Source organism: Boleophthalmus pectinirostris, unplaced genomic scaffold (assembly GCF_026225935.1).
Source record: "Boleophthalmus pectinirostris isolate CB_2022bp ecotype Guang Dong unplaced genomic scaffold, ASM2622593v1 HiC_scaffold_18, whole genome shotgun sequence".
NCBI lineage: Eukaryota > Metazoa > Chordata > Actinopteri > Gobiiformes > Gobiidae > Boleophthalmus > Boleophthalmus pectinirostris.
In genome coordinates, this window is record NW_026571133.1 from 42,582,126 (window position 1) to 42,595,825 (window position 13,700).

Genomic DNA, 13,700 nt, shown 5'->3' on the forward strand with positions numbered 1-13,700 from the left:
ATTCAATTCTTTTAATGACTAGAAGAAAAAACATATATTACTGACATGGGAATTTTTCAAGGTTGGCCAGCAGGGGGTGCAAAGAACATCTAAAGGCGTACTATGTCATTTTGCCATTTGCAGGCACAGAGTTTGCGGACATGGCGTTTAGGGTATGGTGTTGATGGGGCGCACCATTTGTGGGCACGGTGTTTGTGGGCGCGGCGGGCGAGGGCCGTTCGACGCCGCTTGCGGCTTTAATTTTATTTTTTTATAATAATAATAATAATTATTATTTTTTAATCAGAATAAGTTATTGTATTGTTGAACCATATGTTGGTTGTGGATATTTTGTGACTGTGTATTCTGGCCTAATACATATATTAAATGCATTCTTATGTGTACATAATTTCATCTTTTGTTCATGTGGAGCCTATTAGTTCTTTACAGACATTTTACAATTTACTCTTCTTTTGCAGGTCGGCAAGTCGGTGCTATTGATCATTACAGATGAGCAAATGGCACATTATCTGCCCTCATTAGGTGATCGGATAGCAACTCTTTCTTTTTGCCGCCAACCAAATGCCATTACTGATAAAGACGTTCTACTACGGAGAATTAAAGAAAAAAATGATTTTCTCGCCTGGTGAGAAAATTAATGAAAATAAATTTTTGGGTCTGATTGACCCACCCCAAGAGCGAGAGAGAAAAAAAAAAAAGTTTCTTCGGGTCTGTGTGACCCTGAGGAGAGCGTGAGGGTTAAAAACATACAGTTGTGGGGCGATCTAATAATAACTTTAAAATCTCTTCTAACAAGCTGTAAATATACTGACCTTTAATTCCTTCTTTTCTCTGTTTTTTTTTTTGTTTTTGTTTGTTTGTTTGATTTGACCATATAGAGCACATATATAAAAATTAATAATTCATTTTACTGACCACAGTACTTTTATACATGCATTTGGTGATAGCAAAAAGAGAAAAAAAAAAAAAAACACACACACATACAAAACAGTAGTCATTTCATTTTTTGTTTCATTCATGAAAGATGAATACAAAAATAAGTATGTTTCATGTTTCATACATCAGTGTGAATGAAAAGGAGCAGAAAGAAGTACAGACCTGTAATATCTGTAATATGTTGCACTGTTTATTGGTCTATATGGTGTATAGACAGTTAGTTTTATTCAGACTCAGTCATGTTGGGCAGACTGGGCAGCACGCTGGTCCAGAAGGTCACAAAGCGCAACCTCATCTTCTGGTGGACAAAGCCCTGGCCCATGTCGTTGCGGATCTCTAGGTACTGATCTCCACCACTCCGGAACTTCGGCCAAGTGACAGGGACCGACGAGCCACCCTGATTTGGGTCTCTGTGGAGGAACAAGGAGAAATGTTTCTAGAAGGTTCTAGAGCTGAAGAGGTTTCAGCAGTGAGATATAATTGAAACTGAAGTATTCATCATCATGGTAACATGGCCATGTTCTGAATGTAACATTCTAGGACCCATGCAAACTGAGAGCACTTCTTTTTGATACTTTACCTGTGTTTATCTGGTCCTCCTGGACTTATCTCTATCTATAAAACCCTCCATGATCTTGCTTCTCCATGTTCTTGTTCCACCCCCATTAAAAGAGTTCATACAGGTGAATTGAAATACACTCGAAACACATTGAAACACTCGAGCATCGAGGAGAGGAGACTGTAAAATTCCATTCAGAAAGACTTCATTTAGACAGTCGGCCTTTTCAGTTCACGTTGCACGCTCATGGAATCTGGTCCCCACTGAAAAACGGAACATGACCTCTATCCAGAGATCTGCGAAACAGCGGCTTCTGGACAATCAGACATGTGAACATAAGTAAACTGTATGTGTTTTAACATCGCATAACAAATGTCACATTTGCTATGTGATGTTTATCTGCGTGAAGGGGACAGCTGTTTGCCCTGCACTGTTGTGCTTTTGATCTCTGTGCATGAAAATAGTTCATAACTCTGGCTCTGGTTGCATTTGCTGAGGCAGTTGAGGCCACCACAGCCAGTCAGTTTTATTTCAAACAGGAGGAGACTCCTCAAATGTAGTTCTGTGTTTCTTGTTTTATATCAGAGCTGGTTCAAAATCCACATTTATGTACATGTTTAAGTGTAAATTGTCTGCATGAAATTGGTCATGGTTTTGCCATCAGAATTTAGATCTCACTGATGCAGTATGTAAAATTCAATAAATAAGACTAGTTTAAAACATTATCTAGCCATATATGACAAGCCAGGACTACTGTGTCCTTTGCCCAAAGGGCTTCCATAGGAAAAGTAATCAGACTACAGAATCATAGCATAATCATAATCATATGTAATGGACGTAAACAAAAATGTAATTGTACGAGCAAAAAAAAATAAAACTACTTTCAGCTCTGTTATCTTGTAGTCTATCTAAATAACAAGACAAATAAGAAGTTTCCATTCCACCATACTTCAAATAAATAGAGAACAATGGGGGAAAACAGACAATAAATATAAAAAAAATACCAAAAAACTCCAACAAAACAGTGCATTATAACGAGGGCCCCAAACTCAAATCCACCTAGAGCCCCCAAATTGCTAACTCCGCCAGTACACGCTTGTATCAGTCTGCTCTTCAGCTTAAGGAAACAAATAACATTTTACTTTTCCCACTAACTGAAGGCACCGGGGGTTTACATGTCTTGCCCAAGGACACAAAGACAGCATTCATCTGAGCTGGAGTCCCACCACTAACTAGTGGGTCAATGGCTCTGACTGCTCAACCAGTGGTGATTATGTCGAGAACAGCATTCGAATCACTAACCTTCGGATCAGTGGACAAACACTGAGCTACTGTCACCAAAGTAATATCTCTGTAATATGGAGACAAGCAGGTGTGTATGCTCTACCAAAAAAAGTTCCACAGTGCACCTTTAAGTGGCATGAGCAGAGTTCATACCCAGTTTTGGCGAAGTTGGTCCAGTATGCGATCATGTATTTGGACAGGTCCCTGTGCCTGGGCCAGTACCCCAGAGGAGAGGAGAAGGGCTTCCCAAACACGTACTGCAGGTCGTCCATGTGGTCTGCTCCCATCCAGTCGGGGTAGGGCGTGATCATGCCCCCCAAACGGCTCGGCTCAGATAACAGGTACGAATATGTGCGGCCAGTTCTGGGGAGGGACACAACAAATAGATAATCAGCTTACATTGATGACTGTCTATAGATGAGGAAGATACTACTCTGTAAACGTAACTGTCTAGACTTCTGGATATAACATCTCATTCATAAATCATTCAATACTTTCAATGTTATTTTTCTCTCCTTTTTCCCTTTTCCTTTTTTAAAGTATGTATGCATGTACATTTTTGATTCATCAAAGTGTCCATCTTTGGCAGATAGAACAGCTGAACACACTTGTGGCTTGTTCTTTTTACAATAGAAATCAAATATTCATCAGAAAGTTCTTCCCAAGTCTGTTGCAGAAGTTCTCATAAATGTGTGGCACTTGTAGGTCGCTTCACTCTTCTGTCCAGTTCATCCCAAACCAGCTCCATGGGGTTTAAGTCTGGACACTGTGCTGCTGGACACTTCATGTTTTCAAGCTTTACCATCTTTCCTTTTTTCTCGAGGTAGTTTTGGCAGAGCTTGGACTTGTGTTTTCTTATCTTTTATCTTTTTTTTTAATCTCTAGCTGATCAGTTCTTATTTTTTACCTTTTGACCGGTAGTGTATATGTGTGTGTGTGTTTGTATGTGAATATGTTTTCTGTATATTTCCATCAATAGGGAGTTTCGGGGTAAGAGGTGTGGGGTTTAGCAGGGAGAAAAATGGTGCCTGTATATCTACAAATGATTAACACTTGAATAAAAATTTGATCACAAAAAATATTGCCAATATAAAGATTTTGTCAGTTTGTACTTAGTCACAGAGGAAAAGATAACTATAACTTTTAATCAAGTACTGTTACACTGTCAAATATTACTCAGGAAGAAGTATGATGCATGAAAACTACTCTGAGAAGTCACTTTTGTTGTCAAAGTTGCATCTCCACAAACCTGACTGGAGGAGGATGGATATCCTCTGGCTTAAACCTGACTTTTATAAGACGTAAAATGGTTCTCACGTGGCATGTTTGGAGTGGAGGTACAGAGCAGCCTGAGTGGGCACCAGGAAGATGTAGTCTGTCCCGATGGCCACGGCGGCCTTCTTGATTTCCTCGCGGCTCGGACTGGTTCCCCAGGTGGCGGAGTAGGTGGCGAAGGCTTTCTCCATGCCAGCCTTACCTTTGTCTTTGGTGTATGCCCCCAGCAGTGCCTTCAGGTCGTCACTGCAGCAGACAGACGAGAGCAGCACAAAATAAAACTGGAGGAAATTTGTTGTAATTTGTGTATCAAGACATTATAACTTTGACCTATGATTTGATTTTGTATGTTGTGTTAGGCTGCTCCCTTGTCTCAGTGCATCTCAGAGGTACTTTTAAATAAAGTTATAATGAGAAAATAAATGTACCAACATTGCATGAAAACTTACAAAGGTTAGATCTGTTATTTTTCATAGGGCCTTTCCGTGCTAGGTATCAAATCATGTTCAACGCCCATGATGGGGTGCTTGAAAATTGGATATTAAGTGCTTGTCAAGAGGGATTTTGATGCTCGAATAACAGCACACAAATATGCGGTACAATCTTTGGTAGCAAAATTCAAGCTGCTGAAACTGATTACATTTCATTTTTATGAAACCAAGATGTGTTCCCTGCTGCTGCAAGTAATAACCACACTAAAATTTTATCCTCAAATCAGTAAACCTAAAAATAAAAATAAGTAAAGGCTACATTTTTAACAGTTGTGGTATGAGAGAGCCATAGACTTGTGAGCAAAGTATTGTTCTACATTTCTAAATTATTAGCCCAGGTTTTTCTAGTGGAAAATGATGTGGATTACGCCTGGTTAAAATCTGTGCTTTCTGGGGCCTCACAGGCAGAAAAGTGGGTACTGCACAGAGCCAAAGTCAAACACGGGTGAACAGGTCTGGGCACGAGAGTGTATTGCATCGAGGATACTCTCCAGCTTGTGGTCTTGTTTACCCTTTTAAACATGGAACAGTCAGAGGTGTTGAGTTTACTGAGGCTGTGGGAAAAGCCTCACCATGTATGTCTCAGTGGGAGCATGGATCTCCCTGTCTGGCTCGCTGTGGGAGAGTTGGGGCTTTGGTGAGAGCTGGCAGCTCGGAGTGCCCCGTGAGCTGGGCTGAGGTTCTTGCCTTGTTATGGTGAACACTGGGACTTTGATCAATGCTTTACTAGATATTTTTTTACAAAACAGGGCAAGTATAAAAGCAAATGTGCAGCTGGAGCTGTGCGTAGCTGCTGTGAAAAGACCAAAGAGGCCACAATGACAAGTTAGCCTGTTAAACTTCTATCATTACGCGTCATTACAGCTCAGCGTTTCACTGACTATCATGGACTTTACATGATAAAAATGATATTTTTAAAGTTGGCGCAGAATCATCTGTTAAAAATTTGTTAGTTAGCTACATGATTAGTATAGATCCAATTAGGCACGTAGAAATCATACCGTGTGTAGAGTTGGAGCATGCTGGACACTGCTTCACTGTTAGCACTGGTCACTCGGTGCTTCTATCCTACTTAATGGCCACTAATTGTTTTCACCTGTTGTTCGCACTTGAACGCTTTCGGACTGCAACACTTTAGTGGTGCGTCCATGCGCCTCTACATATGGTTATCAACCCCTGTTGTGATTTTAGGATATACAAAAATCAGCATCATATAAATTAGCACCCCAATAGCACCCGTATTTAATATTTTAATCTTTTTCTAATATTGTGCAGCCCTGGCTGAAACCGATAAATAGTCAATAGCCTAACTCACATGGGCGTGTCCACCAACATGGAGTTGATCGAGGGGATGTCCAGGGCAGTGAAGATGTGTCCGTCCATGTCATTGACCCCGGCGATGTAGTCGACCGCAGCCGCGTTGTGGAACAGATTTGAGGGGTGGTCCGGCAGGAAGTCTCCATCCACCACCGCAGCCAGAACCAGATTGTTTTAGCACCGGTTCTACATGTGGACACACTTTATTTTAGAAATGAACCATTTGTCAAAAATATTGTTTTACACACATCCAGTGTGTTCACTGTGAACACAATTGGATCTGAGTCTAATGAATGTTTTAGGGACTTAAAACAGCGCAGCAGAAGTCCAGAATTCTACCTATGACGTCACAATCCAGGCAGAACATGAACAGAGCATTTTTGAGTCCTCAGAAAAAATGACTTTGTACTGATGGATTAATGGGCACAATGAAGCAAAATACAACTCCATGTATGAACTTGCTGAGGGGACAATATAACACAAAGCTCAAAGTAAAGTTTACAAACATGGATATTATCAAATTAAATTATTGTTGAGACATTTAACAGTGAACTGCCCTGTAGCTCTACCTGTTGGTAATACATAGAGGTGGGGACAAAGAACTGGAGCAAAGACATAAACCTAAAAAAACCCAAAAAACTATAAAATAAATACAGGTAAGGGTTTGTGAAAAATAATGGCAAAAATATAACAAATATGAATTACGGGAAGGGGAGCTTTGAATGTTGATGGCCCCAGCCTTGGTGAGGGCCACAGGGTCAGTCATCTTGAGACAGGCCGCCATCCTGCTGTCAGTCGGACAGTTCACCTTCCGAGCCACCTGATACACACAGAGAGAGACTTTGGTTTGGAATGAAAAAATACAGCTGGACTTATAAAAGAACTAGCCTGCACTTACAGTTTAAAAAAATAAAACAAAACAAAAAACTATTACATACATGCATACATAGTATTACTATGAATTATGAGTTGTCACTGCCTCATTATGTGGATAGATCACATCAGATTATGAAATCATTTCCAAGATTTTTCTATTTAAGAATAAATCAACATCACACTTTTTATCAATAAAAGCATGATTTTATGGGGGATTTTGAATGATAACATGAATGACAAAAACATGAATATATTCTTTTATAAATGAGTCCTGCTGGATTTTCATGCACCACTCTGTCCACAGAGTAGGTTGTGGGTGACCTGTGGCCTGATTGGTGCAAGCTCATATGATTGTAATGTATCACTTTGTCCCTTTTTAAATATGTATGTTAAAACACGGTTGTATCACATGACAGTTAGGGCTGTTTGACATGAAATAAAACCATAGCAAAGTATTTCAGAGCACCTCAGATCTCCTTTTTCATCCCATAGTGTCAAAAGTTATTGAATTAATGCTGCTGGACAGGATCTCATGATTTATTAAATGGACAGACAACCAGTTTGGGTTTAAGGCTCTAAAAGAGATTACTAACAAATACAAGACACAGAAATCATCAGTTTTGTGGGTTTTTTTTTTTTATCCATCCAAAGCAGTCAATAGGGTGAATCGCTTTATTAATTTATTAAATTATTTATGAAGGTGATTCAGAAATATATTGTGCATATGTAAATGTTATGGTATGCACAACAGACAGTGCAGATTAGTTGGGAAAACTGTGTCTGCCCCATGTAGGGTCAGAAATGGGGTCAGACAGGAGAATTCTGTGCCCAGTTTTATTTAATTTGTATCTAGATGAACTGGCAACAAAGCTCAAAACATTTAAGACTGAATGTGTGGCTGGAAATCTTGTCCTGAATCATTGAATGTATACAGAGCACCTGGTCGTTTTTAGGGCTGGGTTAATACTTCTTCAGCAGCAACTCAACATCTGTTCATCTTATAGTGTAGAGCAGGATATAAAGTATAATGCAACCATGATCTGTACAATCAAAGAGAACAAGCATATGGCAGCACGGTGGCTGAACGGCTAGTACTCATGCTTCACAGCAAGAAGATTCTGGGTCGCTCGGGCCTTTCTGTGTGGAGTTTATGAACACGTTGCAAGCTGTTTGAAGAACATGTGTGTACAGTGTTATTTGCAGGCTGAACAAGTTAGAAAATGAAATAATAATGTCACTCACAAATCTGAGATTCACTGCAGATGAATAAAGATGAATTGATCTGATTGAATTTTGAGTTCTGTAAATTTCGGACTATAAGCCACTACTTTTTTCTCACACTTTCAGCCCTGTGGCCAATAAAACGATGCGGCTAATATATGGATGGATTCTTTATTTGGCGCATTGTCCATTCATATGTCTATGGTTTGACAACACAGAGGATACACGCAGCCTGAGTGCAGAAAACAGCGCGGGTTCACACATGGATCTAGGGTTCACATGAAGGTGCAACACGAGCTCGCGATATTGTCAGTGCTCTCAAAGAGTTTATCGCCATGTGATAAAATAAGTTATGATGCTAAATGAACATCAGTGAGTGGGATACGTCTTGTCCGTGTGCGTAAATGACGAGAAGAAACGTCTCAAACTTCAGCAGCCACACATCCACTCAGACCTGACTGACACAACTAACCACATTCCTGAGAGAGTCTGAAATCCTACAAGACACTGACATGATACAGACAGGACCACGGCTCTTTCTGCAGGAGACATGCGCAGTAGAGCGCGGGAAGTGACGGGGGTGATGCACCGAGGAAGATTCTAGTTTGATTGTGTTTTCAGCAGTTATTCACGCACACACACCCCTTATGGAAAACACACAAAGAAAAGCAGATGATGCAGCTTTTAAGTTCAAGGCAACTGATGTGACTGTGGAAGAAGGAAACAGAGCTGCTGCACGTGAGCTCGACATCAGTGAGTCGATGGTGAGAAGTTGGCGACGGCAGCGTGACGAACTGACTCAATGCAAAAGGACGACAAAAGCTTTCAGAGGTGATAAAAGCAGACGGCCCGAACTTGAAAATGTTCTTGAAGACGTGGACACCTGCGGCTTATATTCAGGTGCACTCAATAGTCCGGATTTTACGGTACTTGCTGATACCGAGTACTGATACCGATATCAGACATTGTTTTTTTCAGTAATATGTCAAATTCATTATTTATTATGCAATATTATTATTATTATTATTATTAATAGTAGTAAGTAGTAGTAGTAGTAGTAGTAGTATTACTGCTGTGTTTAGTTCAGCATGAAATAAGATGCAGTGCAGTTATAGTGTTAATGGCACCTATCAGACTGACCCAATATTAGTAACAATATCAGTCTGTTAGCAATAAGATGTTGACTGCAATGTGTTCTCACCTGCTCAGCAATCACACGTGGGTTCTTGATGATCCCCCACGGACACAGGGACACTCCGCTCTGAGAGATGGCTCTGCGGATCAAGCCCTTGTTGTGTGGAGTCAGGGTCTGCCACAAAAACAAACATTCATCGACGTGTTAAATACACTTTCAACATTACTAAAATAAAAATTAAAAAACTAAATAACACACACACACACAAAAACATCCCCCATGTCCATAGACTGTATATATAAACGGACATAGCTAAAGTGCAAGCCACTGCGTTCCAAATAGGAGGTTTGCAGTCCGGCTCCTTCTGACCCTCACTCCCTTTGACTTATATTGGAATATTGTCGTCCTTTTGTAACTGCTGCTGTGATCCTTGTCATTTTGGTCTTAAAATGTTCATATTAACTCACTCTACATGAACCTGGTGTTTTCATTTTGCTATTTTGTCCATTAAAGAATTCCTATTCAGATGTAGAGCCTGGCTAGAAATTTGCTCCTGTAACTGCGAGCATCGTGAGCTTCATTTGGGTGGAGCCGAATGCTATGGGTGATGTCCACTTCTTTCTACAGTCTGTGGTAAAGATGAACAAGAGAGGCGGGGTGGGAGGAAGGAGGTTAACAGGGCAGAGACAAACTATATTGTTGGTATAGAGACTCAGGATGTAGGCTTTGTCGCAGGTGGTCTGCCCAGCCCATTTAAAAAGATGAATTAAGATGGGTAAAACATGGAATGAGCTAGAAGAAGTTGTTTGAGGTACAGAGAAATACATAGCATGGACGCAAGAGGGCCGACAGCTAAGGGGCGAAAATAATTTGGAAGGACTGTACGTGCTGGAATGAGGCAGCTCAGATGTGACATGTGGGTGGAGTAAGAGGAGAGGAGTGGACTCTAATTATTGCCCCTTGCAAATGCGAAATTTCTAATATCACTCACCTTACAACATGTTATTTCTCACTTAATCATGCTATTTCCACCCACAATGCTGCCTTTCACTATTCCAGCTTACTATATCACCTACGCCGAAGTGCATGTCTTCACAACTATCACTGCCAACAAGGTGTACACGGGGCTGTAAGTTACTTAGATTTGGTTGAACTTCATTTTATCACAAGTCTGTTGTTTTCTTTATGAAAAAAAGAAACTATATCAAAGCAATGTTGTTACTGGGCTCTCAGATGATCAACCTCAAAAATCACCATCTGAGCACCTCTACGATAAACCAATAGTAACAATAAAAGATGGAGCAAACCTGGAAGCTGACGCTAGCGCCCCCTGCAGACTCTCCAAAGAGGGTGATGTTGTTGGGGTCTCCTCCGAACGAGCGGATGTTCCTGTGCACCCAGGCGATGGCAGCCTGCTGGTCCCACAGGCCGTAGTTTCCTGAAGATCACAAACCATTATATTAACAGGACGTCCCACCAACAGTGAGCACTGTGCATGGGTTATGTAAAGCAGTGAGAGGAGGAACAGTGAGGTTTCTCCTGTTTGACTGTTGCTCTGCTCATTTTGGAGGCTACTGCTTTTATTCAGAAACACACCATAAATAACTGTATTAGGCCATAACTTCAGAATTCATTACTGCAAAAGATAAGGCCTTAATATGTAATTAAACTATAATGTCATTTAATTACTACTACTTTAGGTATGTATTTGAAACAACATTTGAACTTAAATGTCTGACTTGATTGAGCATATTCCCAAGAAACACATCAGAATGAGATGAGTCTGCTGTTTATAAATGAATGGGAAAAGAAATCAAAGAAACTCTCACCAGGCAGATCAGACTGTCCGGTGCTCAGGAAGCCCAGGGTTCCCACACGATATCCCAGTGACACCACAATGACATCCCCCCTGTCTGCGATCTCCTGTCCATCATACAGATAGTTGTCCAGGAAGTTGGCCCCCATGGAGCCCCCCACCAGGAAGGCCCCTCCATAGATCCACACCATCACAGGCAGGTTGGAGGAGACTGAAACAAGTGGTAGTTTTATGAGTTTATATTGAGAGCTGAAAAGTGTAGTGTGTATGTTCAGATATAGGAATATGTTTTGTCAGACAATTCGATCTTTGTCTATTTCATTTCATGCAAATCATGTAATTACTTCAGAAGTGGTAGAGGAGAGATTAAGGAGAGATGAAGTGAAGGTGAAACATACTTTTTTTTTTCACTGTACACATCTTGTTTCTCCTGGTTTGACAATTTTGCATAAGTTTATAATTTTACTTCCTGGTTGGGCGACTGTTGCGGATCACGATCACCTTCTCTTCCCGTGGGCACTGGCTCCAAATGGCCCTGCAGTCGTGGATCGTGTCCTCCCACTTCAGGTTTTGCATCAATTCCTCTATAATCTTTCCTGCACTTGGCATTGTCAACAGCACCATAGGTTACTCATTTTGAGTTCCGTAAATTCTGGATTATAAGCCGCTACTTTTTTCTCACATTTTGAACCCTGCGGCAAATAAGACGATGCAGCTAATATATGGACGGATTCTTTGTTTGGCACATTGTCCTCACATATGTTGTCCTCTATGGTTTGACAACACAGCGGATACGCACAGCCTGAGTGCAGAAAATGCAGCTGTTTGTGCGGTTACACGTGGACCTGAAGTTGCTACAATAGCTCGCGATATTTGTTGCCGTGTGATAAAATAAGTTACGATGCTAAATGAACATTAGTGAGGGGGATTCGTCTTCCCCGTATGTGTAAATGACGAGAAGAAACGTCTCAAACTTCAGTTGCCGCACATCCACTCAGACCTGGTTGATAGAACTAACCCTGCCCTCGAGAAAGTCTGAAACCTGCTGAAATCCTCCAAGACACTGACATGATACAGACAGGACAGAGGCTCTTTCTGCAGGAGACATGTACAGTAGAGCGCAGGGAGAGACGGGGCTGATGTGCCAACGAAGATTCCAGTTTCCAGTTGTGTTTTGAACAGTTATTTTGCGCTTCATACTCCTCATGGAAAACACACAAAGAAAAGCAGATAATGCAGCTTTTAAGTTAACAACGATTGATGTGACTGTGGAAGAAGGAAACAGAGCAGCTGCACGTGAGCTCGACATCAGTGAGTCGATGGTGAGATTTTGGCGACGGCAGCGTGACGAACTGACTCGATGCAAAAAGACAACAAAAGCTTTCAGAGGCGATAAAAGCAGACGGCCCGAACTTGAAAACATTCTTGAAGACGTGGACACCTGCGGCTTATATTCAAAAGGTTTTGCATCAATTCCTCTACAATCTGTCCTGCACTTGGCATTGTCAACTGCACTAAAGGTTACAGTAAAAGTTTAGCCTGGGTTTAACAACACGTTTCAGGCGCACATCAGCTGTTTCTCCTTTATGCAATCTCTAAATTTAGCTCTGAATAAGGCTGAGTGGTTGTTGACTGATTGTGTATTGTAATTGGTTTTGTAATATAGAACCTGGCTTAAAAAACATACCCCCTGCAGAAATTGTCCCTGCATTTTTTAATAACACAGATAGATAACCTGCACTCACAAATATTGTAAGAATTTCTTGTTCTTAGGTTAGGTTGGTTAATTTTTAACTTTTTAAAAATCTGCTCTGGAGTAATTTATTCATTATGTGTCCAACCAGGACGTACAATAATATCCAAATTAAATAAACAGCCCAACCTGTACATAAACACATTCAAGTTAAAGTCAACTTTATTGTCTCTGTAGAGAAATTTGACACATCCTTCAATGCCCCTGGGCACCTCATCAGATTTTGAGCTGGGCTTAGTCAGGGCTACTTTGAGTATGGAGCATTTTACCTACTCTTCATGTTTTAGGTTGATGAGGGAAACTAGAGTGCTCTGAGGAAACTCACCCAGACACAGGGAGAAACATTTGCATAGAAAGGTGTGGGTGTACCAGAAGTCAAACCCAAATGTATTGCAAGTAGGTTTGCTGCTGTTTACCTTGGGCGCGGTGAGGGACCCAGATGTTGAGGTAGAGGCAGTCATCAGAGCCTCTGGTGTCTGTCATGAGCATATTCAACTGAAGGCAGCGAGGTTTGTAGTCTTTAGCTTTCAACACACCTGAGGAAACAGACACAGTAAGATTGTACTCAATATGCTAAATGATATGCCAAAAGAATATGGAGATTTGTTGTTGGTATAATTAAATATTGGCATGTTATAGTGAATGTAAAATCTGAATCAAGAAAACGACACTTTCCCTCATACACAAGACTCTCACTTCACTTGTTAAAACATTTGTAAAGTCAATAACTTGTATGTTCCTGTGATAGTGGAGCATTAGTGTGTGCTCACCATCCCAGCCTGGATGGCGTCTGGGTTTCTCAAAGCGTCCGGGGGTGTCAGCGAAGGGAATTCCCTTGAAAATATCCATGTGCCTTTGGTAGGCCAGGCGGATGTTTTCCCCCTCCACCAAGCCGCCCTCCGTGGAAACCACACCCAGCTGTACAGGGAAAACAGCTCATTACAACCTAAACTATGATTCAATTACAGGTGTTTTATTGCCTTCTAAGTAAGAAGGGTCACCACCCCACAGAATAGGTCTTTAATAATTTGTGGAAA

General features: G+C 41.0%; 1 protein-coding gene across 1 annotated transcript; it reads right to left on the reverse strand.

Annotated features, from left to right (window-relative positions):
• Positions 1-1,122: 1,122 nt before the first annotated feature.
• LOC129408924 (bile salt-activated lipase-like) lies at positions 1,123-13,578 on the reverse strand. The gene is made up of 11 exons (XM_055153688.1): positions 13,434-13,578; positions 13,080-13,199; positions 10,924-11,121; positions 10,402-10,532; positions 9,161-9,268; positions 6,568-6,682; positions 6,131-6,142; positions 5,861-6,035; positions 4,097-4,300; positions 2,933-3,142; positions 1,123-1,346 (listed from the first exon to the last, which is right to left on the reverse strand). Exons 1-11 carry the CDS (start codon positions 13,510-13,512, stop codon positions 1,160-1,162), a joined length of 1,539 nt encoding a protein of 512 aa, XP_055009663.1. The 5' UTR covers positions 13,513-13,578; the 3' UTR covers positions 1,123-1,159.
• Between the last annotated feature and the right edge of the window lie 122 nt (positions 13,579-13,700).